Source organism: Ambystoma mexicanum, chromosome 14 (genome assembly GCF_040938575.1).
Source record: "Ambystoma mexicanum isolate Mex_15411 chromosome 14, UKY_AmexF1_1, whole genome shotgun sequence".
NCBI classification, from domain to species: Eukaryota; Metazoa; Chordata; class Amphibia; order Caudata; family Ambystomatidae; genus Ambystoma; species Ambystoma mexicanum.
Window position 1 is genome coordinate 136,959,698 of NC_090940.1, and position 25,312 is coordinate 136,985,009.

General features: G+C 47.1%; 1 protein-coding gene across 1 annotated transcript in view; it reads right to left on the reverse strand.

Moving 5' to 3' along the window:
- The window catches only part of LOC138527493 (retinol dehydrogenase 12-like), a 254,129-nt gene extending 246,800 nt beyond the window's left edge, over nucleotides 1-7,329 (reverse strand). The window contains exon 1 of the mRNA XM_069638729.1: nucleotides 7,013-7,329. Coding sequence (XP_069494830.1) covers nucleotides 7,013-7,080 — 68 coding nt within the window. The 5' untranslated portion in view covers nucleotides 7,081-7,329. The remainder of the gene's footprint in view (nucleotides 1-7,012) is intronic.
- Nucleotides 7,330-25,312: the final 17,983 nt, after the last annotated feature.

A 25,312-nucleotide genomic window follows, 5' to 3' on the forward strand; every position in this document is an offset into this window, starting at 1 on the left:
GTTCCTGGTTCACCGAAAAGACAAAGTGAGGCCAGTGATATATCTAAGACACATGAACAGCTGGCTGGTCTACAATCACTTCAAAATGGAAGGAATCCACCAGCTCAGAGACACACTCAGACAGAAGGACTGGCTGGCGAGGATAGACTTGAAAGATGCTTATTTTACGATTCCTGTACAGAGGGACTTCCGTCCGTTCCTAGCGTTCGACTGGGACGGGCAATTATGGCAGCTCGCAACAATGCCATTCGCGCTCTCCTCAGCGCCATGGGCATTCACGAAAGTGATGAAGCCTGTAGCTGCAGCGATCAGAGGAAAAGGGATTCGGATGATTATATATCTAGACGACATCCTACTGATGGCCGACAGCAGAGAGACCCTAGCCTACCAGACCGACTGGGTAGTGAACCTCTTAACATCGTTAGATTTCCTAGTGAACCGAGAAAGTCGGAGATGACTCCGGCGTGGAGGATAGAATTCCTGGGGTTTGTTATAAACACCAAGTCGGCGACATTGGAACTCCCAAACAAAAAGATCAGAGACATAAAGAGAGAAATAAGGGCATGTCTCAGCAAAACGAGCATATTACTCCGCACCATAGCGAGAGTAGTAGGCCTACTAGCAGCATCAATACAAGTAATTTTCCCAGGGTCATTACACTACCGAGCCCTACAGAAGCTAAAGATACGACATCTTCAACAAGGTCTACATTACCACCAACTGGTACTCTTGGATCAAGAGTCCAGAACAGAGTTGGAATGGTGGTTAGCAAACATGGAGGCCTGGAACGGGAGAGCCATTTTCGGCGACCGCCCAGACTTGATAATATAATCAGATGCCTGCAGAGCAGGCTGGGGAGCCCGTTGCGGGGATCTCCAGACAGGAGCGAGATGGAGCGCTACGGAACTCCAATTACACATAAACTGCCTGGTGTTACTAGCCGGATCCTTTGCGATCAGAGCATTTACGAAAGGGAAAGTGAATTCCTGTATTCTGCTGAAAATTGACAACATATCGGCAGTCAAATACATCAACCATTTAGGAGGAACAAGATCCACATTACTAGCGGAAATAGCCAAGGATTTCTGGCATTCCTGCCCAGAATCAGGGATCTCAGTAGTAGCCGAATACTTACCAGGTTCGTTGAATGTAGTGGCAGACTGGAACTCCAGACATCTCTCAGACTCCAGCGACTGGATGCTGGACCGGATGATATTTCAGAAACTGGAAAAGCTCTGGGGTCCAATATACACAGATCTGTTTGCGTCCAGGCTGAACGCTCAGAAAGAGAGGTTCTTCAGTTGGAGATTGGACCCAGCGGCAGCCGGAGTGGATGCTTTCCTACAAGACTGGAGGAAGCAGCCACTTTACGCTTTTCCCCCCATTTATAATGATGAACCGAGTACTAGCAAAGGTATGCAGAGAGGCAGCGAACCTGACAGTAGTGGCTGCGATCTGGAAATCACAAGTATGGTTCCCAGCACTCATGGAGCTAATAGCAGATTACCCGAGAGTCTTGCCCCAAGGAGAACGCCGCCTCACGGACCCAGTTGGGGCATCTCACCCTCTGAGAGTGAAGGGGACACTGCCACTGATGGCGTGCAGGATAGCAGGAGATGCTGGAATCTCCCAGGCACTTCGTCACAAGCTGAAAGCCTCATCGCCGAGTCATGGGCTCCATCAACTCGAAGGAGCTACGACGCAGCTTGGAACAAGTGTTCGACGTGGTGCAGAAGGAGAAATATTCATCCCGTTTCTGCCCCTCTAGTGGAGATCTTGAATTTCTTAGCGGAACTCCTCCAGGACAGCAAGGCATACAGAACAATAGGGGTATACAGATCTGCGATCTCGGCAGGTCACCTACCCGTGGAAGGAGTACCAGTGGGAGAAAACGTAGCAGTGATACGGCTACTAAGAGGAGTAAGATTCAGGAAGCCACCGCAGCCGAGATATGAATCTTTATGGGACGCATCGGTGGTACTAAAACTATTAGCGGATTGGCCCGATAATAAGTATTTGTCTCTAGGACAGCTGTCACAAAAACTGGACATGCTATTATGCATGGTGTCATGCAGGAGAGTAGCATATGTGAGAGCTTTAGAAGTGAATAGGAGAACGTACGGACCGGAAGGCATAACATTTAACCTAGCCAGAAGGACTAAAACTGATTCTAGCACTATCAAGTACCCGTACATGCAAGAGCACCCGAAATGGTGTGTAGCAGCATGTATAAAGGAATACGAAAATAAAACAGCCGAACTAAGACCGGCAGGGACAACCCAATTGTTAATTGCACACAGAAAACCACACAGAGGAGTAGCAACAGCCACCATAGCCCGTTGGGTCAGAAACATCATGAGCTTAGCAGGCGTAGACTTGACAAGATTTGGTGCACACTCAGAGGAGCAATGGCCTCGAAAGCACTGGGACAAGGTGCAACGTTACAAGACATTATGAAAGCCGCAGACTGGGCTAGTGATATGACATTCAGAACGTTTCACTACCGACGTATTAATGCAATGGCAGAAGTAGTAGTAAGAAGCTTTGAACAAGCTTAATGCACGCCTCCGTCTTGACACAGAATGAAGATTCCCCCTGCTAATAGCGCAGGGAGCTCTTGATTCTATTAAAGACAAGGAGGTGAGCATTAAATTCCCATCCCGAATACACAAATGGATGCAATGATGAAATAAATGATGTGATGCATTGTTGATAATTAACATGACTATTTCTTCCAGAATAGGGTGTGTATTCCCACCCTAACATACACAATTTTGTTTCTTCTTGGATTTAGGGGATGAACAAAACAACAGCTGAAAGCCCTAATCAGATTAAGTCGCCTGGAGCAAGCTTGCAAGTTCGAATGTGAGAGACCAATCCAGCACAAAGCAGGAAGTTCAGCACAAGTTTACCAGTTGGTTACGCAGTTAAAGAAGGATTGCAGTTCAAGCAGTCAAAGAAGAGGAAGGGCAGGGGAATAGGAAGGACTAGGTCACATGGCCAGAGACTATGGGACTACAAGAATGATGGGATTTGAAGTTTTATTTGTAAAGAAAAAAAGTCAAAATTTAAAATGAAAGTTTACTAAGTTTATATTTGTTGAAACAGCTGGAGTAGAAAATAAAGAAGATGAAGCTTAATGCTTGCCTCCTTGTCTTTAATATAACCAAGAGCCCCCTGTGCTATTAGCAGGGGAATCTTCATTTTCATTTTATGGCTAATTTCCCTCACCTAGTGAGTCCCCCAGCACCTTTGCTGGATTTCTGGAGTTATTTTTTTCACTTGGTAAGAGTGGGAGCTTTTCCCCCACACTTACCCATGTTTTGCCATGTGTATTTTATCTGTTTTTGGGATTGTGGAATCTGGAGTACACCACTTCAGTAGCCCCCTTCTTTTGTGTGTTACACAGCACCTTCAGTGCAGTAACACAGGATTGTCTTTTAGACTTCCCACAGACTCCATTTCTGAGGCTGACTACTGTCCCCCAGAAAAGGGTAAAGTTGCCATTGTAGTCATTTAACCACAGATCCAGTACACCCCATCTTACATGGAGTACTGGAAAGGGTTACTCTGTATCCCTTTTTATCTGTGCCTCCTAGAGCATTGTTTCGCTCTTTTAACATTTAGAATTGGCTGGTGGCAGTGGTATCTAACCTAACTTTCTTACCGCGATTATACGGTATTACCGAAATTGTTCGTTTACAATTGTTCGAATGAACAATTGACTGAATTTAAAGGGTCACAAATGACCTTTTCACAATTGACCATATATATATATATATATATTTGGGTTTTGGGGGTTTGGCGTTGGGTGGGGGGTTTTCCTCCACATATATGTTACAATTGACCTTCACAATTCGGTCAATTGTGAAAAGGTCAATTGTAATTCGAAAAGTGTAAAACGAACAATTCGTATACAACCGATTATACTGTATAAACGTGGTATTGTTTTAGGCTATTATATTACCCTCCAACTTAAACCCGCTTGACCAAATACTTTTTCTTTTGGCTCTGAGGGAGGGGGTGTAGTCACCCCCTGCGCAGGGTATCCTAGGAAACCCAAGTCGCACTTTGCCATGATTGGCTGAGGTGTTTGTCTGGGGTGGACAACCCCCCTGCTGCGTGATTGACAGCCAGGCTGTGTGAATGGGGGATTTTCGCATAAAAGGCAGGTCTCTTGGGCTAGAAGTCAGTGGGTCGCCACTGGAACTACAAGGAACCAAAGAGAAGCGGAGAAGACGACGGCTGCTGCAACTACCCCGTCCCGGTGAAGCCCTGCTGCAGTCCCAAGCTATCTACCCTTCGACGACCAGAGAAGATCCAGTCCGGAGTCTCCTTCCCTTGAGCCTGGTGGGGATAACTCACTCATCTTCCGCAGCCAGAGGGATCCTCTTCTTGGTCGAAATCGCTGCACAATGCTGTAGTGGTCCGGATAGCCATCTGCAGAGCCTCTCCTGTTTTTAAGGAGTGTACCTTTTATTCACCGTCGCTGCTGCCGGCCTCATCCCTGTGGGGTGCAGACCCCTCCAGACGCCCTCCTTCACACCGAAGCTCCAGGAAACGTGGGTCTGCAGGAAACTACCAGGAACAACTGCCGTGGCACCAGCTTCTTCATTGAATAAGGTACTGTGTTCTGCTCGAAGAAGTAGGGTGAATCCCTTTTTTTCTCCTCCAAGGCTTGTCCTTGTTTTTCCCTTCTTCTTATAACTTTTTCTTCCTCTATTGACAATATCTAAGTACTCCTCGCAACGTTGAATCTCAAACTATCCGACTGTGTGATTCTCGACAACAGGAACCCGGTTCCACTTGACACTGGCTCCGGCCTATTGACTCTTGAATTTCTGTCTGAGTGTTCTCTGATTCTGTCTGCCTTGATAAAAGTATTGCCTATGATTTTTACCCCCAACTCTCTCTGGTTAACCCAGATGCTAAGTGTGTTTTTTCCCCGGTAGCAATTCTTGCCGCGGATACGCGTTTCTTTAGTAAGACCGAACTGTCATTACTGTCAAAAAGTGATCGCAAGTGTATTCCCGGTAACGTCTTTTGTTTCACAACACTGGTCCGTTAAAACACAGGATACTTACCTTGAGTTAGAGTGTACCATAGTGAATTGGTTGGTTGTAGTGTATATTACGTGTGGTTTTGAATTAATAGAAGTGTTGTGTTCATAACGAATGGTTTAAAAATAAATGTACGTATTTTTTACCTGAAACCTTGAGTCAGTGTTTGCTTGAGTCACAGTAATTGTGGTCCCTTTGTGTAATCTCTGCTACTGCTCATATACTCTTGAGATAAGCCTGGCTGCTCTGCTACTGCTACCACTTTAACATAGTAGTACAGGCTTGTACCAAAGGTAAAACTTGTATTGCCACCTGTAGTCTTAATTGCATGTAGTGGTCCCTAAGGGCACTGCACAGGATTCTGCCTAACAGACTGCATTTAAGGGGATTACTTCCTTGGGGGGGAGGGGTTTGTATCCTTTCCTGGAAAAAATACGTATGTGCAAAGGTAGAAAAGAATTAATGTAGCAACAATTAATGACAAAGCCACCAGTTTTGACATGTGTCTCTCTAGACAAAGGTTTTCTTTCTTGCTACTGTAGATATTGAGAACACATGCCCATGTGTATTCACGGTTTGCTTAGCGTTACAATTACATGTTCAAGTTACCATCATTGAATAGGTTTTAAAACCTTTTACATGCATTGTCCTCGTACAGTAAGGAGCTCACATCTTTGCCAGTTATACACATTGCCAGCTCTTGCCATAAGACAACAGCAACTAGCACAATTGACTAGGCTTTTCAATACGTTCGCATTGTACTTACATCATATAATTATAATAATTGGGTGATTGGTATACAGCTTCATGTGGATGGACCCCTTCTAAACTCTGTATTTATCAGAGTTATTATCACAGACCGACAGTACTCAATTCATTGCCCTCAGAATGAAGAAGGGCCTGGTCGGTGCATGCAGGGTTTCGATCCTGTCCCAATACTAGCATCCTGCACAAAAGCTATCCATCTGGCATGCACCTATTTTCCGGAAGTCAAGGAATGCACCCCCATTATGTAGCTTGTGCCATCACATGCCTCATGCCATCCTTTACTCAGGTACTCTCATAATATACATACTTTTTTTCCATTAAATTCAACATTTGGCAAGTTGTGTTGTATTTTGTCTAGGTACGTAGATCGCATGTAAACATGACTGCTTCACGTCATAGCCTTTCTACTTCTCTGGTTTTCTCCCATAACGCTTTGAAGTACTTTCCATGCATTCTTTATAATCTAAACTTATTTAAAGTGGCTGAAAATGTCCTTTTTTTTAGCTCTGCGTATTTACTATTTTTAAGGGCTATTGGATCTTGTTACACTTTCAATCGAGAGCAAAATTGTTGGAAATGTACATTGCAGCAGCAACCGACGCTTTTGCCAAAGCATCAGGTGGGACAACAACAAAAAGAGAGATAAGTAATTCCTGTTTTAAATATTGTTTTATACGTTGTCTACTTAATGATCCAAATTAAGTCAATAACATGTATTTAAATTCCAATGATTTTGGGGGAGGAGCCGTATTCTGGCGTTTCGCCCTGAGAGCAACATTGTATAGAAACTGCCCCGTCGATAGTACCGTGATAAATGGTGACGCGTGCTGTCACATCTGTGCTGTACGATGCATGCTAAGCCGCTGGGCAGGACGATGCCTGAGTGCTTGCAGTGCATGTTCTGCTCCTGTCCTGTGCAGTTATGCAGTACCCCGTGCCCTGCAGAATGCTTCGCTTCTTTAGTAGGGTGGTGCATGTTTTGCGTAGGGGCACAACGACCTTTGGGCACTCTGTGCTGTATCACTGCGCGCTCTCTTTCCAGGCTAATGCACGCTGCGTGTGTCCGCTATGCCGGTTTACACATGGCAACTCAGTAAACAGAACATTTGCAGACAGTGCAGTGAACGCTGCAGGGCGAGCTGAGCTGCGACGTGGAATAAATGAGCTTTAGAAGCAGCACTTACCTGATGTAGGGTGCTGCGATGTAGAACAGAAACACGGGGGCGAGGAGGAAAGCCCAGTACGCGTCCATGGCACCGAGCCCTGGGCACACACGCAGCAGTGCAGAGCAGAGTGGAGAGTCGGCAGCAGCGGCTGCTCGGCTGACAAGGAGCGAGTCCCGCGAAAGGCATCACGGGACTCGCAATGGAGTTAGAACCAGGAAACAGAGAGGCGGGACAATCCAAGTATCATTCCTAAATGAATGGAGCAGCTTCTGGCAATGGTTGTGAGGGAGCAGTGTGCCGCGGGACAGTAAAACGAAATGGGGGTCTTTTTTCGGGACTCAGAGGATCGTGTGTCCCATTTTCTCGCGACAGGGCCAAAATAATATATCATGGACAAATACATCATCTCTAGAACCCTGTAACATACTTACCAACCCCACTGATTTAGGCAGTAGGCTACTGCTTTTTACCTACAGATTTGGGTGACAGATCCTACTGCTTTTTACCTGGGCAGGTAATTCATGTGACTTTAATGCAGGCTGCTTGAGAAAAAGCATGCAACACATTAGCATGTCTGTGCATTGGGCAGGTAAGTGATTACTTTGAGTGATGGGCTCAGACCAATCGAGTGACCTGACAGCTACATGACTCTGCCCTGCACTCTGGCCTGGACAGGCCTTAGTTGAAGCGCCAGTGAAGGCAAATGGCAGAGCGTACCACCAACACACAGCACCAGCATATCAGACTGAGGAGGGTATCAGTCTCCATGTTGTTCAGTTATTCATCTTCCACTGCAGGAATACATATGTATTGCCAATGTTGCTACTACAGAGCAGTGGCAAACGTTGCCTACCAGCTCTGTGTGATTCAGACATGCCAACATTCTGAAGCCCCTGAGGGAGATTTCAGCACCGAAATCGGGAGGATACATTTTTCCCATAGGAATGAATTGGGTATATTGTTATTTTAGGCGGGAGACAGAAAAAAATAGAACTGTTTTGAATTAAAAAAACATCAGGAGTCTCGGGAGGGTTGGCATGCATAGTGATTACCTGCTGTGAAGTTAGGTAATTGAATTAAGTGTTAATTGATCATTCAGAATTATACATTTTAAACATTTGGACATCTTTCCCTGTTGTGCTATTTGATGGGTTGTGTATTTTAGAATGCTCCAGTGGTGCCAACAATGTATGTTTTGTATTTTCCTGTGATATAATTGTTATGTGAAGCGTTATATTTGAAACTTGAAAAATCCTACATCTTTTTGGTCACAGGATGTTGGCAAGTATGCTGTAACCAGACAGCTTTACGCATAGGTCTTTGCCGGGGGACCGGCAACCTTAATACAAGGATCTGCGGGCAGGGCCTCTGCCTGACTGCGCAGTGCTGGTGCGTGCTGCAAGAATGTGCTTCGGCAGAAGTTCTGGATGGTAGTTTGACTGACTTACAGCTGCAAGCAGGGGCGTTGCTAGGGGGTGGCTAAGGGGGCTATAGCCCCTGATCTTTTGGTTGTAGCCCCGGATAGAATCTCAGGAGCTACAGCCAAAAGACTAGCTAGCCCCCAATCCCAACAGTACTGACATCAGCTTAGCCCCGGGTCTTTTCCAGACCTAGCAACTCCCCTGGCTGCAAGCCTCTTTCTTCTTCTTGCTGACAGATTTTATCCATCAGCAGGGATTACTGGATACCAATCGGGTTGAGTGTATACTCGTGGGTTGGATGTCTTCATGGTCTGTGCGGACTTGTCACAGTAAAGCTGGTTTCACTGGCACACCTTTTATTAACTTGTCGACCACATGTCATCTCACACGTGACTTAAGCACGAGCCCAGCAGGGGCTTAAGTCACAACATCCCATGCCAGGAGTACAATAAAACAAAGACAAACGCAACGCGGCACACAATACATTATACATTTGCATGACTGCGGACAACAACGTTCTCTTGGACTATGGCCAGTTTGAGCCTACGGGAAGGGCATGGGCACAGCATGAAGGGCGCATCATAGTCTGTTAGGCATGGGGACACACACTTCCCTGGATGCGGACAGCAGCATCCGTTCTGGCTGCGGCCAATTTAAGCCCACTAGACGGGCGGGCGCACATCACCAAGGCCCATCACTGTCCACTAGGAGCCATAGGTTGGTGCAGACAATTACCTTAACTGTTACTGAGGCCATTTTTAAGCCCACTTGACGGGCTGGATCGCAGCATCAAGACATTTCACTGTCCATGGGGCATTGGGAGACAACACACCATACATTTAAATGGGTTTGGACACTGACACACTTTTACTGAGTCCATTTTAAGCCCAATAGATGGGCGGGAGCACAGCATGAAGACACATCATTGTCCATGGGGCATTTGGTGACACAACATAAAGGGGGCAACACTTTCATTAGTTCATTAACACAAGACCTTTCACTGCATGCAGGCAAAGCCATGCCCGTGTTACAGGGGGCCACATCTGCTCTGCAGCATCAGTCCCTGGATAGAGGTAGTCCCTGCTGATGGAGTGCCAGCAAGATTTTGGAGCTGGCTGGTGGCCGCAACCAGGGGGAGACCATTCGGGACTCTGGCAGGACTCCATGCCAGACAACCAGTGACAAATAAGAGGGGCAGACCTGCTCCTGGCCCAGGCTTGTCATCGAGGCCGCTAGGATAGGCAAGCTTGACCAGTGATGGTACTCCGGGCTCTCCGGCACCACTGGTCTGCATCAAGCAGGGCCTCATTGGTGTGGCCAATGGTCGTCAGGCATGCCCTGGCAGTTGTGGATCTTGTGCAAGTGCAGTAGTGGTTTGTACTGCGCCCATTTTCCTCCCCAGGCAAGAGCACACTGTCCATCATCTCAGTGATGATCCTCGCCGCACATTTCTCCCCCAGGCAGGATCAGTACATTTACTGCAGCCAGAATCTCTGTTGTGCCTCTCTCTGCCAAGCAGGAGCACAACGTTGCAGCGAATCGGCAAAGGTCCTCGCTGCAGCACTCTTTCCCCAGGCAGGAGTGTGATCCATCTTATCTTTTTTTTATGTGCACAGGGACCTCCTTCTGTACAGCCTGGGCCTCACCTGAGGGAACCAGCGTGTTGTTGACGGATTAATTTTATTTTTATTTCCTTTTCCTCTGCGCACCGGGCCTCCGGGACCCGCATGCCCACACCAAGCAAGACCTCGCAAGCAATGCTGACATTCGCCGGGCAGGGCCCACCCTACTTTCTCTTATCCATTTCACATATGGCACACACCAGGGAATCTCACTGGGCATGACCCGACCAGCAGCGCGCACCGGCAGGCAGGCACACGCCGGGTTCGTACCCTTCCCTCATTGCCAGTTGTTATATTGCCAGAGGACCAGAAACCTTAATGCAAGGCTCTGCGGGTAGGGCCTCTGCCTGACTGTGCAGCGCTGGAGTACGCTGCAATAATGTACTTTAGGCAGGAGTCATGGATGGTAGTTTGACCGACGCACAGGCGGCCGTGCACACCTTTTATGAACTTGAAGATACGTCTCCCACGTGTCATCTCACAAATAACTTTCGCACGAGCCCAGGATGGTCTTAAAGGAATACACCTCTGGAGCGCGGTCACGCGCAGGCCCATCACGGGTCAGTGCAGTGCTTCCTGGGCCCGGCCTGCGTGCCTCGCGTGGCCCGGTGACCCATTTCATCGGTAGGACCACCCCCCCGACAGACTTTTAAAACAACAACACCCGCAGGGTGCCCTGTTGCTGTCTGGGGAGGTGACGACCACGAGAAGTCCTCACCACCTCCCCCCTCTCAGGGGACCACAGCAGACTACGGTGGGAGCGGGGAGCCTATGCCGGATAGGCCCTCAGAGACTGCGAGTGGAAGCAACCCCATCAAGCAGGTGCTTCCTGATTGCGCCCCGAAGCCCGCCATTTGTGGCCACGCCTAAAGCGCTCCTGAGCCAAAGTGGAAGCTGCACCAACACCAGAGGCGACGCAACAGACGAAGACTGAGAGAGGCCAGCAACCCTCAAGATTGGGAGCAAACAGCAGACCAGAATCCACACCTAGCTGGGCACCACTGGAGAGTGTTGGGCCCACCCCTCAAGGATCGGACGCACCACTCGAAAAGGTCCCGCTGAGAGCTCGGCACCTGCGCTGCAGGGCATGTGCCCTTCTCAGATCCACTACTCTTACTACGCTCCCATCTATCGAACAGTGGGGTGATCCCCTGCAAGGCACGGACTGTGCCCATCAAGAAATCAACGTGCAGCATAAGCATCGTCCCCTCAACATTCTGGACTCCTCAAGCGAACAACACCCTTTAACCGGTGAGTCATACCCCAAAAGGGCCCAATTACCGCATGAACCCACCATATGAACGTCAAAGAGAGATTGGCCCCATACCAGTTCTCACCTTCACAAGACAGCTATCACTCACCTAGGGCCACGACAATGACGACACAGAAATCCAAGGCAGCCTCCACCAAAGCAGATGTTGCCGATATCCTCACTGAGATGCGAAGTATTAGAGCAGATATTGGTGGCAAGATTGATAAAATCAACCAGAAGATAGATAAAATAGAGGATAGACTTGAAGAGGTTGAGCATAATCAGTCATCCCTGAACACTCTACAGACCCAAATGGACGTACGCATTGCTGAACTTGAAGCCAGAGAGGAAGAGTTTCGCCTAAAGATCGATGACCTAGAAAATAGAGAGCGGCGCAATAATATAAGCATTTTTGGCATTCCAGAAAATGAAGGCGAGAACGAGACTGACTTGAAGAGAACTCTGCACACCATAATGAAATCGTTATTCAATGATGACTCGATTGATGAGCCCAAAATTGACCGTGTCCACAGAGCAGGTGGAAAGCTAGGAGGTCCAACAACGGTGCTCGCCCGATTTCATAACTATGCAGACAAAGCCATGGTCCTGGAAAAGGCTAGACATACCCCACAAGTCATGCTGGGCACGGCAAAGATCTCCATCTATCAGGACCTGTCCTCCCTCACATTGGAAATGAGGAGAAAATGTCTCCCATTCACCAAAATGCTAAAGGAAAAAGATGTGAGATATCGCTGGGGATACCCCTTCTCGCTCACCTTCGAGTGGGAGGGCAACACCATAAAACTGATCTCCGAAAAAGGATATTCGGGGCTGTATCGCCGCCCTGCTGGTGACCCATGAAGAGGAACCAACTCAGAGCGGGAAAAGGCCCGAGGCTCAGGATTGGCACACTAAGGGCTCACAGAGAAAGAAGATGCTCGGAAATATAGGCGAATAAACACCTCCCCGGACGCCGAACACTAAATTTGCCTTGATCCTTCAGCTGCTTCTCCATGTGTGTACCCAAAGACGGACACTTGGCTGACTGAAGGTTACCAACACCTACGAATGAACACTCACCAAATGGCAACAGACGAAGGTGAGACTGGCTTCCCCCTCACCCCGCTTCAACCGATGCAGATGACGCACCCAAGAACTGGTCAAGGGTAAGATCACACCTGCACGATGAAAGCCAATGCACTTCAATTGGCATCCAGGGGGGGAGGAGACCGAGGACTGCAGGCCATCTGGGGAAGGAAGGACAAGGAAAGTGATGAAAACTAACATAGTACCAACGATCGCCCATGTGGCGACTCAATGAGAGCCCGATATCGGGCTCACACAACCAAGAATTCAAGTTTGAAACATGATTCAGTTCATTAGCGTGTTCTTGAAATGCAGGGGGGGGGTTTGGGTATTCATAGTTAACTCATATTAACACATAGTTGGGACCATTCGATGTATGGTTCCCGTTGGTGGTCCGAGAACGACCCGGTGAATATAACCCAGCCGAATCGGACGCTGTATGCTTTGGGGGGTGGGGAGGGAGGGGAAGTGCAACCCAAAGGGAAAAATGGGACGGAGCTGTACGAGGAAAGGGGGGCGAAAGAGGCATCTTTGAAATTGCTGACCACAGAGCAGCGGGAATGTGTAGCAGCCCTAACAGGGCCATACAAGACCCGGCGCATTCGTAAGATATCAGACACACGGCTGGAATCTAGAGCAAAGATAATGAGGCAGACGCACTTATTGGGCTATTCTACACCTGAAAATAGCAATGGCGACAACACTTAGAAGTCACAAATTACCTATATGCACACTCAATGTGAAAGGCCTAAATTCCCCCACAAAACGCTCTATGGTCACGAGAGAACTTAAGAGGTCCAATATCGATATCATCTTCTTACAGGAAACGAAATACCAGAAAGGGGACGAGAGAGAGATCCCCAGCAGCCTGGTGGGCCACACTTTCTGGAGCTCGGTCGTCCTCAAAAAGGCTGAGGTTGGGATCCTGATCCGAAAGGGCCTCCGTATGGAGATACTAAATTCCTGGTCCGAAACAGAGGGTAGAGTCCTGGCAGTAGTGAGATCCATCAAAGGCAAAGTTATAACCCTAGCCATGATTTATGCACCTAACCAAGGTCAAAAGAGATTCCTCCTCAAAACGACGGAATGGTTGTTTAACAGATCACAAGGTCACACAATACTTGGGGGCGATTTCAACACATGGATGAATACCATGGATAGGCAAACGGCACGTGACACCTCCCAATCTCCCCAGACACAAGAGCACGCAGACATTAAAACGACCCTTGCCCTATACGGTCTCTCAGCTGGCGCCACCGACACCCGGCGGACAAAGGGTTCAGCTTCCGCTCCATCCCCCATGACACGCTCACAAGGATAGATTATCTATTCCTCTCTGAGGGCCTAATGAAAATACTCCAGACCGAAGACATACACCCCATTGCATGGTCTGACCATGATATGGTTGTGGTGGACCTGGACGGCTTTACCCCTCGCAACACAAAGTGGAGATGCAATGAATCACTATGGTCTTACTCGGCCTTCTGGGAGGAAACTAGAAAATGAAATCAAACAATTTTTCATAACCAATGACACAGGTGAAGTCACGAAAGTGAACGTATGGGAAGCGGCAAAGGCCACTTGGCAAGGGATCCTCATCAGAGAGGGTGCCAGGAAAAAGAGAGAACGCAATTTAACAGAAACCAACATCAGAATGAAACTCGACACAGCGGAGAGCCTAGCACAGACATCCCCGCAAAGTAGAGCTGTACACCTAGCTGAAGCCAGGGAACTTAGAGAGAAGCTGAAAGTGCTGGAGATAGGTAAGGTGGCCCAGACCCTACAATACCTGAAACAGAAATATTATGAGAAGGGAGACAAAGCAGATGCCCTCCTTGCGGCTAGGCTTCGTGCGCAGAGGGCAGAAAGATGGGTAGACACGATAGAGAGGACAGATGGCACCCTGATAGATACAATAGAATCTTCCCCAGAAGGGATACAAGAGACATTTGCCTTTTTCTATGAAGACTTATACACTAGTGACCCACCTCCCCCACTGGGGAGTGTTGACGCTTATCTTAAAGAGACAGGCCTCCCTGCTCTGTTGCACTCCGAGGCTGAGGCCCTTGACGCGCAGGTTACTGGAGATGAAGTCTCCGAAGCCATCAAACGTCTCAAGACAGGAAAGGCTCCAGGGGACAATGGCTTCACCCCCGGTTTCTACAAAACGTTCACTGTGTTTCTCACCCCCTTCCTGGTGACCCTATTCAACGATATCTTTGAGACGGGCCTGGCACTCCTATCATTTTCCCAGGCCCTACTCACGGTCATCCCAAAAGAAGGTAGTGACCCAAAACACTGCGGGTCGTATCGCCCCATCTCACTCCTCAACATAGACGCCAAAATATATGCGAGAGTAATTTGCCAGACGAGAGACACGTCTACCTAAGTTAATACACGCAGACCAAGTCGGCTTTGTAATGGGACAACAGTGAGCAGAGACGATGAGGAAAACATTACATTTGATACTTGAGGCACGAGGGAGGAGCGATGACCCAACGCTCTTGTCGCTAGATGATGAAAAGGCTTTCGACAGAGTTGACTGGGAATTCCAATATGGCCGATTGGCGGGCCTGAAAATTAACACAGGCAAATCGGTCCTCCTCCCGATCGATAAGAGCAAGGATACTGAGGTGGGGCAATTCGCACCCCTTGGGATGAAGGTCAGCCTCACCACGCTGCGGTACTTGGGAATCAATGTAACCCGTGACCTAGGTGACCTATATGAAGCCAACTTCCCTCCGATATTACACACAATTCGAAACGATATTGAAAGATGGACAAGGCTCACCATCTCATGGATGGGCTGCTTGCACACCATTAAAATGTTAATCCTGCTGACGTTGCTCTACCTATTCCAAATGCTACCTATCCAACTACCCAAGGAATTCTTTGTAACCATTAAAATAGCCCTACACACCTTTTTATGGCAGAACAAAAAACCCAGAGTCCCCGGTGCTTTACTTCACCTTCGGAAAGACAATGGTGGAGTAGGCCTCCCAGCCATAGAGCTCTACTACAGGGCAGCCCAACTGCGAGTGCTAATTCCACACGTTAGACAGCAAAAAGATCCCCAATGGATGGGTCTAGACAACTACCATCTCCAACCGTTTACTGTGGGAGAATGGTTATGGGTTCCGGGACCCCTATTACGGAATAGCATCAAAAATCATCCCATTCTCGGGACTATATGGGCCATATGGAAACCAAATAAAGGAATGAAAGGGATTACAACATGGCCCTCCCCCCTATCACACTTATGGGTACTGGGAGTTCGGGATGACATCACCGACCCAGGCAGTTTCCAATCATGGTACGAGGCAGGGCTTGGAAGGGCAGGGCAACTATGGAGAAACAAGACATTTATCACCATTCAAGAACTTGAGAAAGCCTTAGACTTGGGCCCAGTCTCGGTGTTCCAGTAGTTGAAGTTGAAAGGTGTCATGACCCGAGAGGTCGGGAAGGAAGCCCTACAAAGGGCCCTCACTCCGTTTGAAACAATTCTAGACACTCGCTTAGGCTCCAAGGGCCTCATAAGTGCAATGTACACAGCAATAGTTGAAATCGACACAACCCCCTCAACCACACTGAAACAGAAATGGGAAGCAGGCCTCGGAAGACACCTCTCTCCAAAGACATGGTTTAAGATATGTAGAAGGACCTTGAAAATCTCCATCTCCTGTCAGTACAAGTTGCATGGGATTAAGCTATTATATAGATGGCAGTACGACCCACTTAGATTAACTAAGATGTATCAGGACGTAAGCCCATTCTGTTGGCGCGGCTGTGGCCAAAAAGCAGATTACTGGCATATGTGGTGGCGATGTAGGGTGGTCCAAGCATATTGGGATGAAGTGCTCAGCTGGATCAAAGAGCTGGAAGGAGAGGGAGAAGCAACCACTCATGATCCTATTCAGTCTGGTAGAGACGGAAGAAGGAACAACTAAGGTACCCAAAATCGTACATGGGCTCTTGCTTGCGGCGAGGGTCTGCCTCACAACTGTGTGGAAAAGAACAACTCTACCAACAAAAAACAAATGGATCAATGTCTCCCGCAATATTTTCAATATGGACAAACTAACAGCAGCCATTCACGGTGACCCCACCTCCATTGATAACGAATGGACTGAGTTTCGGGCCAAGTACATCACATAACACACCAAGTGTGCAACACGACACTACTGAATACCATTCCAATGAACTGCCCGAAATGCTAATGCTAAACTTGAACATCATATGCAGTGTTGTTGTCTTAACTAATGATTTCGCCTAAGAACTCCTTTGCCGGATTATGAAAATCACTGAGACTGTCCCCAGACGGAAGGGTTGCGGGGGCGGGGGGTGTGGGACAAGTTGGGTATATTTGATATTTTGAATAACCAATATGCAACATATTTTTTCAGTTGACCTATATCAAGAATCTTGACCGAATTTCTTTTTTCTTTCACCCTTTTTCCTTTTTCTTTCTCCTCTTCTCCTCTTCTCATTTTCCTTATTTCCTTTTTCTGTCTTCCCTTTCCCTTCCCACCTTGAAATTGACAAGTTACCTTATTATGTTTGTACTGAAAACTGTAATATCTCTTTGAAAAATCAATAAAACCAATTTTCAAAAAATGTTATTGTCCCGAGCGTTCGGGCATGTGGTTTTAAGCAAACTGTGATCGATCGTAAAGACATTTCCTATACACCTTACCTTAGTTTTCCTCACTTTTACACATGCGAAATCAACGCGCAGGGTGCAGCCATCTTGTGCTAATCTTTTCCGTTGCCGCATCGGCCTAAGTTCACCAGCCCTTGCGGCACTAAATCATATCACCTGCCCCTGAAGCTGACATCACTATTCCTAGCAATATTCTCCACCTATTTTCATGATGTTAGTGGGCAGCATAGCCAAACACGCCCAGTCATTACCTACGTCTTAACGTAAGTTGACGCAGAACCCGGAATATCAACACACACTTCCTCTCACAGCACAGCGCGTCCCAAATCAGAACAGAAAACACAATTTTAAAAGGAAACATGAATACTCTGCAATTCAGAATGTGCATTTATTTCACACAAAAACAACGCTCTGAGAACATCCAGTGATTTCAATTTACCACCAATTATTGAAAGTCCTTGGGTTATAGTATCAAAACTTTATCATGAGGCACACAGTCTTCCTTTCGGGAGAAAATGCGCATTTGATGCACCTTGAATCGCAAGGCTTTGGCATCAGCTTCTGCTAGACCACCATAAACGATGAATGGTTGCTACTTGCAGCTGGTACCGCCAAAGGGCATATATATCAGTCCCGGGCGATCGTCCCACATCAGCGTCATCGAAATCCATCTGTTTAGGCATATCTGCCACTGCTGGCTGAAAAATTCATCTATTGGAATCTGGAAACTATTGCATTCGCAGAACTGCAAAATATAGCTGTATAGAAAACATAATAAAAATATATTTTAGTATTCGTTCTTTATTCAAATGTATCCATTTACCCTTTAATTCTTCACCGGGTGAAACCTAATAACGAACACAAACCACAAACAATGCAAACACACAGAAAGTATCGGGTAAAGTTGGAGTCTACGATGTGCTTGAGAGGTTAGCGCTGTGGAGTACGTTTAGCTCCCAATGGGATGCAGAAGCTGACGGAAAAATTCAAACAACACATAGATGGCGTTATAACGGAATATTGGCAACAAACCTGGGGTTGGTGGAACCTGGGGGAACCCAGACGTGGACTCTATACTCACTGTGCTCAGAGAGGCACAGCTCCACCTCGCCAATGAGGCATAACAAGGCTGAAACGTGTATGGGGTTGCTGCAGGTGCTCTAGTTCAGAAGGGAATTGCCATAGCATTTCGGTGCTGGATCGCCCATGTGGGCGGGACAATGCCTAATATGCAACTGATATTTCCCATCTGTTAAAAGTACAGTGAGCTAAAAGTAATGGCTGCGGACTATCAAAGTGGGAAAAAAACACAGAACCGGTTATCATGCCATGTTCTTTCTAGAGAGGAGCGCCTGCTGCCTTTTAAAAAAATGTAACAAACTGGCAACATAAAATTTCGACATGCGAACCACGTCCCCTTGGAAAATGTTCTGCCCCCGGCTCACCCAATAAAACAACGTTGATAGCACACACTGATATGGCATTGGACGAAGTGGTTTAGACATCCGAAGCCTGAATAGAGGTTGTGTTTGCGTGTCCTCACAATATGCCCCAACCAATAACCCATAACAATGTAGGCAAGCAATATCGGTCAGAAAATGGAACATTTACCCGTTCGTCTGTAAACTCGTCTTCATTCAAACTTACATTAGCTTTGGTATTTCCATTCTCTTGGCGTAAGGCAGAGTGTCCGCTCAGAACAACGGTTTTCATAGAATGAAAATAATTGTTCCAATGTCAAGTTTTAAAATAGTGAACCTTATTGTATTTGTGGGTATTCAACACCTTCCTTCCTTCAATCCATAGCGAATCCTCCCTTTCTTCCAAGGCCGAACAACAATTGAACCTTGTTTTGACCGTGTATGCCTGATAACTTTGTTTTTGTCAAGGAAAGCCACAAATCAAAAACATACTGTACAATATGTGTCGGTATGAACTCCCTACAAGCAACATCAAACAAAGTGACCTTCACTCCATGGGAGCGATTAGCCCGGCCGACCAACATGGCATTTGAGATATGTTCGAAAATAAAGAAATAGTTTGCTGGCATCCACCAATACCGCGTTATCGTAATACCTTTTTACCCATCAATAGTGCTAGTGATTTAGATTTTTTTGGACATCAGTTACAGTTAGGATAAGTAAAACAGATAATTAGGAAACCATTTTCAAATATGCTGAATTTAATCTTTCTACTAGGCCCGAAAATCCATCTCTCTGTACAAATGCAGCTCTCCCATCCCCCGGTGCCTAGCTCAGCCAGCCCACACCATCTACTCCCCATTGTCACGTCTGCGCGTGCCCTGTTCTCGCGGAGGAATGTGCTCTAAGGATAACTTGAGACACTGACATGTCATAAATCCAAATGCCCATTCATCTCCACTGAAATTCCTGTGCCCTCACAGCCTCCGCCAGGCCTGAGCCCTCCAGCTCAGACCCCGCAGTTCCTTTCATGCTGATATCCATCTGACCCTCCCGTGTCCTAATCATTCAAGGACCCACAAGAGCAGGGCGAAAGCAGGAGGGGGCAAAACACAGAGTTACATTGATAGCATCCTACAACAGGCACTTCTTTCAAAACAAAGTTGACAAAGTGTTACAAGTCGAGGCGGAGAGCAGAGGGCAGAGGCTATCTCTCACTGTATGCAAGTAGATTAAGGGAGATTCCAGAGACAATGCTAGCATATAACAGTTTTGTAGAGGAGGTCCCAAATAAAGCCTGCACTCCAGTCGCCAATTTTGAAGTACCAGGAACGTTCACACCCAAATATATGACATATGATGAGCAGATAAACCAGCAGAGAGCTGGAATAGGGCTCTGCCCAGTACCTATCAAAAGAGCAACACCTATTGAAGTACCGATACTAAGAAAACCATGGACAGTAAGGTTTCCATTAAGGAAACCTTACCAGCAAATGAGACGAAATGAAGATTGTAAGTACAGACCCGGAAGAAACCAAAAAGGTCTTAATGGAAAACGAATGGTGACGTCACGAGGACCCGGACTGATGTACAAGTAGAAGAAATGACAACCAGAGAATGACACCCAGAGACGAAACGCCACGAATAAGGATATCGTGAACCTAAAAGGGGAGAGCGATGTTGAAATACAAAGAAGCTTAAGCTGTAAACAGGATGAAGATATTCAACCAACTAACACTTGTACATATGCTTGGAACCGCAAGAAAGGTAAGAAAACAATGTGGCTTGCAATGCTAAGTAGAAGAATAGTGCTGCAAGCGCCATTACACATGATCTACCTCAAACCGAAGCACAGCATTATAAGTGTAATTCCACTTTGTAAACGAAGCAGAATCAACCCAGGTTACTAAAGGCCGAATGAGCAGAAATTCATATTCTAGTAAAACGAGAAGAGACGGCTGAATCGAAACTCGGCAGATGCAACTCGTGCCAGGAGAGCCAAGGTCATACCAATAGAAGGAACGAACAGTAGCTACATATAATTGAAACTTAAGAACATAATATCCTGTCTCTGAAAGGTCAGGATAAGGAGGCTTAGGCAGGTGGCAAGCTGAATAAGAATCAAATGCACAAATTGAGAGAAACTAGACAAATTCGCGGTGTGAGAAGCACGTGACCAGCCGAGCGAGGAGAAGCATGGGCTCACACCTACGCTTGGCATCCGCCCAGGCAGAGATATTGGAAATTTCGCAGACAGAAGATGCAGTTCCGAGACCAACCACAATAAAATAATTGACACATAGTTGCTGAAGTGATGATTGATTGTAACCTTAATTGGAGGAAGGCCGGGTAACTGAGGGGCACCCTGCACCTGGTTGACCATTCTGCGTGCTGCTAAGCAAATTGGAAATGTATTCATGGGCTTGAACCTACACAACCGATCTGGTTTGGCAACAGGTACAATCTGAGAGCACCACGTACTCTTGGTTGGTTCAATTATATCAGAGCTTAGCATTTTCTCCACTGCCTACATGACTACTTTCTTCCTTGTCTCAGGGATCCTATACGATTTTTTTTGTTTTTAAAACCTTTATTTATTGGTTAATCATCACTTGTGCCATTTGATATATTGGGTCTTAACATAGTCTTTCAGACAGCAAAATTAAAAGTTAACAATTGAAGCAAAAAAGTGGAGTGCTGTGGGGCTGGAAATGCCTTAGGAGAGAGCGGGGAGACAGGGCCTCCTAGTCCTTGTCCTACCACTTCTCTGTGTGTGTTTTCTCTATGTTTTCTGGCAAAGAGGTCCAGCCTGGACCTCTGGCAGTGCAGCTCTTTAAGTTTTTCATTTGGTGAACAACACCCCTGTCATACCCTTATGGCACCCATGGGTGGGGGTACCCCCTTGTACCCATTATGTGTGTTTTGAGCACTTGTGTGTTGCCCACAGAACAGGGCATGGGCAGAGTAATTTTAAGTAAATGGCTTCACGTTCTGTAACGCTTACCTTGTCTCTGCAGGAGCGTAAGTGGCCTGAAAACTCTTTGGGCTGCTGTTGCTGGTCAAAAGCTTCCCCCTCTTTTAAATGAGAGATAAAATAAATAGGAATGATTCTAATGTGGACTCTACACTCTAAGGTGGGCTCCCATTACCCCTGCTGTTAGCTTTTACAATTTGTTTTGGGTGCACGCTTCCCTTCTCACCTTTGATTTGGTTTTGGGGAGCTCTCTGTCCTGCTATCATGCAAGGGTGCGTTGATAAAGAGGCAAGACTTTTCCAGAATGAAGATTGCTGAGGAGATTCTGAAGTGGTAAGTATCTTGACAATTATGGTTTTGCTGTAATCTTGCTTTGTGTGGTAGTCTCTGGGGACAACAGTGTTCAGAGGGGGTGTTTTCTCTTGACAAAGTCTAATCTTTTTCTGTCTCTCTTTTATTTGCAGGTTTTGAGGAGAGAAATCCTAAGTGAGGATTCACAGGCTTTTAGAATGAACACCATGAAGTCTAGCAGTGCTGAGGTAAGGTGCCGCGGGTAGTGAGCGAAGGCGCACGGCAATGATGAGCGTTGCGGCCTGCTGCTGGACTTTGCTGTGTGGCCGAGTCTCGCGGAACTCAGAATCTGCTTTCCTCAGGAATGCGGTAAGTGAGCGCGTAATTTGTATCTGCACGCGTTCTGTAACTTATGTCTCTTTTAACCAAAATACCTTTTATTGCAGGTTACAGAATGTTGAAGGTCGAAGAAGAATTGTAGTTGTCTGTGACATGGAGTTCGGAAAAAAGCTCCTCTTACTTGGATAACTGCTGCAGTGAAAACTTCTGTTAGATACGTAGGGTCTTTGGTTTACCCACTAGGCGGCCATCTTGGGGGAAACCCTCTATCATTAAGCTATATGGGGGCTCACTGTGGATTCTAACACTGATAAATGAGAGGAATGTTTGTCACACCATGCTGCTAACCATCTGGCCCCTGCATGTCTGCACAATGAACCAATGATTCTCGAGATGATCATGACAGTCTGCCTGCATGGATGACTTTCTGCATGATTGGTTGACTGATCCCGGCTCAGCCTGAGTGAATGGGAACCAATGTGTAAAACAGGGGAACCTCTCACTCACCAATTTGTTCAGAAGCTGAAATCGATGCTGACGCAAGAAGCAGCTGTTCCTTGAAGCCCAGCAGGAGGAGAAGTCTGCTGCTGCATTTTCATTGTGTAATCCAAAAGCTGCTGTGTTCCTCCAAGGACTGATCCAGTGAGGGACCTGTAAAGGAGACCCCTCCCCGAGCTACGAGCTCTTCATCCGAAGTGCCCTGGAAGCCTGACCTGTGCACCTGCCCTCTGGAGAAGGGGTCATTGTGAGTCTTGAAGAGGAGTGCCTGGACATCTCAAGTCGAATAAGTCCATTGGTGTCACCCAGGGTCCGTAGCTGCGTTTGATAAGAGTTGAAAGCCGTTGCTGTCTGCCACCCAGCAGAGGGGGTACCCTGGCATAGTGCTGCTGGACACCCAAAGCTGTGAAAGTTCCAAACTGCCTAAACACATTTCAAGGGACATCCTTGCCATCATCACTGACAACTTTTTCCCACCAGAGAGAGTCCAGAATCGCTGAGAGCAGAGGAAAGTCCGTTAGTGGGTTTCCCGACACCAGATGCTAATGAAGATGTCTCGAGAGTCCAGACTTGTTTAGGGTCTGTGGTCACTCCAGTGGTTGAGTCAAGGTTGACAGAAGCTGCCCATGCTGCAGCTGCAGCACAGAAGAACCGAAAGTCAGACAACCGCGTAAATCCGAAACCCAAAAGTGATCTAAGCACCCGTCGCCACAAGAACCCATCGAAGGGTCCCAGGGATCTTACTCTCATCTGCTAAGCCTTTAAGGAGCCCACAGCAAGTTTAATCTTCCCAGGACGGAGAAATCGTCAACCAAAGGAGTGCACCGCGAAGAGCAAAACTGCTACGCTTCAGAAAGACTTTGGTTCCATTTTTCTTCTTGAACTCAGCATCCCAGTGGCTCCTTTTTCCAAGGGGGGTCCTCGGAGGGAATTGTCGAGTGAAACTGAGAAACTCTGCCACTTCGCCTGCCGAGGCACCAAAGGTACTGTGACGAGGAAGAACATCTTCCGGCCTCAGGAGTCGTCCGGGGGTTCCAGATTTGTCTTGGATCCTGTTCTCCTCTGGCCTCTGAGGTATTTTGGGGTGGTTTAACCTTTTAAAAGGAAGTATAAGGTTATTGAACATTATTGGACTGGGCTGTTAAAGGAAGATAAGTTACTCCCTAACCTTTCCATTACACATTGCCCATGTGGGGGGTTCCTCACACAGAATTGTGTATCCCGTCTAAATAAAGCATTATGCCACTGTTCATAACAAACCTGCCTTTCTTCCCTAATGTATGCTGTTACACCTCACTTAAGAATTCACATGCCTATATAAAACAGTCTGCAGTTAGTGCATCTATTACTATTAAGTATTCTGTGGTACCACTTAGAGTATATATATTTGCCATTCTTTGAATAAGTATTGCTAAAGTACAATGTGTTATTATTTAAATCTATGTATATATTACTGAACCTTATTTTATATAAAGAAGCTGTGTTATCACCTAACATAGTCAGTGTGTGGGCATTGCTTTGTGGTGGCCTTGGGGAATGTCAAGATTACGGCTTATCTTTGCCTTAGAGGATGTGGTCTATTGAGGTAAAGTATGTCCTGCCTCTTGGGCAGCCACTGCGACCCAGAGGTTGAAAATGGATGTCCCGCCCTGCCCAGGGTGCACAGACCCGGTATGCAGGGAAAAAACCCTTAGAGGGAAGAAAGACCCGCTTGTCAAAAGTGAGGAAGGTCCTGATGCTTGAGGAGGTGAGGTTTGATGCAGGAGGCTGCAGCAGAGGCAGACAAAAAGTACAATGCAAGCAGGATAACCAGGCCCAGGACAGAGAGGAGTGAGCTGGTAGTGAGGAGAGGGGGAAGGCAGGAGCAGAAACAGGGGCGACAAGCAATGCAGGAGGAAAACAAGGATAGCGTCAGGGCAACAAGGGGAGCTATTGCGACGCATCGCTTACCGGGAAGGCTGTGCTGAAATACTGTTGCAGTTTGTTGCGGGTGCCGTCACTGATGACGTCATCATGCTATGCAACGTGATGATGCTGTGCAACACTCCGTAACGGTATGGGAAGCGTTGCCAACATCGCCATATTGACCAGGCAGCCATTCTGGGGCTGCGGCAGTGCATCACGACAGAGAAGCACTGTACTTAAGAACCAGCCTGCATCACCTCCTGAAAGTTTAAGCCTGGCTGCTCGCCCATTCTAGCAAATTGAGAGCCTTGGCTGGGGTGTTCTGTGAAAGGGAAACCACACCTTAAGAAATGTCTAATATGTCCCAGTAGCTATTGCGCACACTTTCTCCACTGACATGGACACCCCAAATCTTGACCCATCGTCAGGCCAGCATCGTGCCCTCTACAGTTTTGAAACCTTCATTCGGGCCATTGTCAACAAATGTGTGATGAGGGTCGCTGGGGCCCCGCTTGCAGCATAGGGATACTATGCAATTGCCCCAAGCAAGATCACTATCGTAGAGGAAGGTAGTTAGACCCCCGTTATCTCGTTGGTATGCCCCGTATTTCCTTCCAAAAGAATTTGGCTTCAGGGCAAGACGACTACATATGCCTGAGGCCGCCCACAGCCCAACATTTCCTCATAGAGGTGAGTACTGCAAGTTCATTTTATGTATGCGCTGTGGGGACAGGTACCACCTAAAGCAGATTTTGTAAGCTGATTCCTTAATGATCATGGATTGCCATGCCGTGTGTGCCCTGTTCCAAATCTGTCGCAATTCATCTGCCGAAATGGTAATGGGAGCCT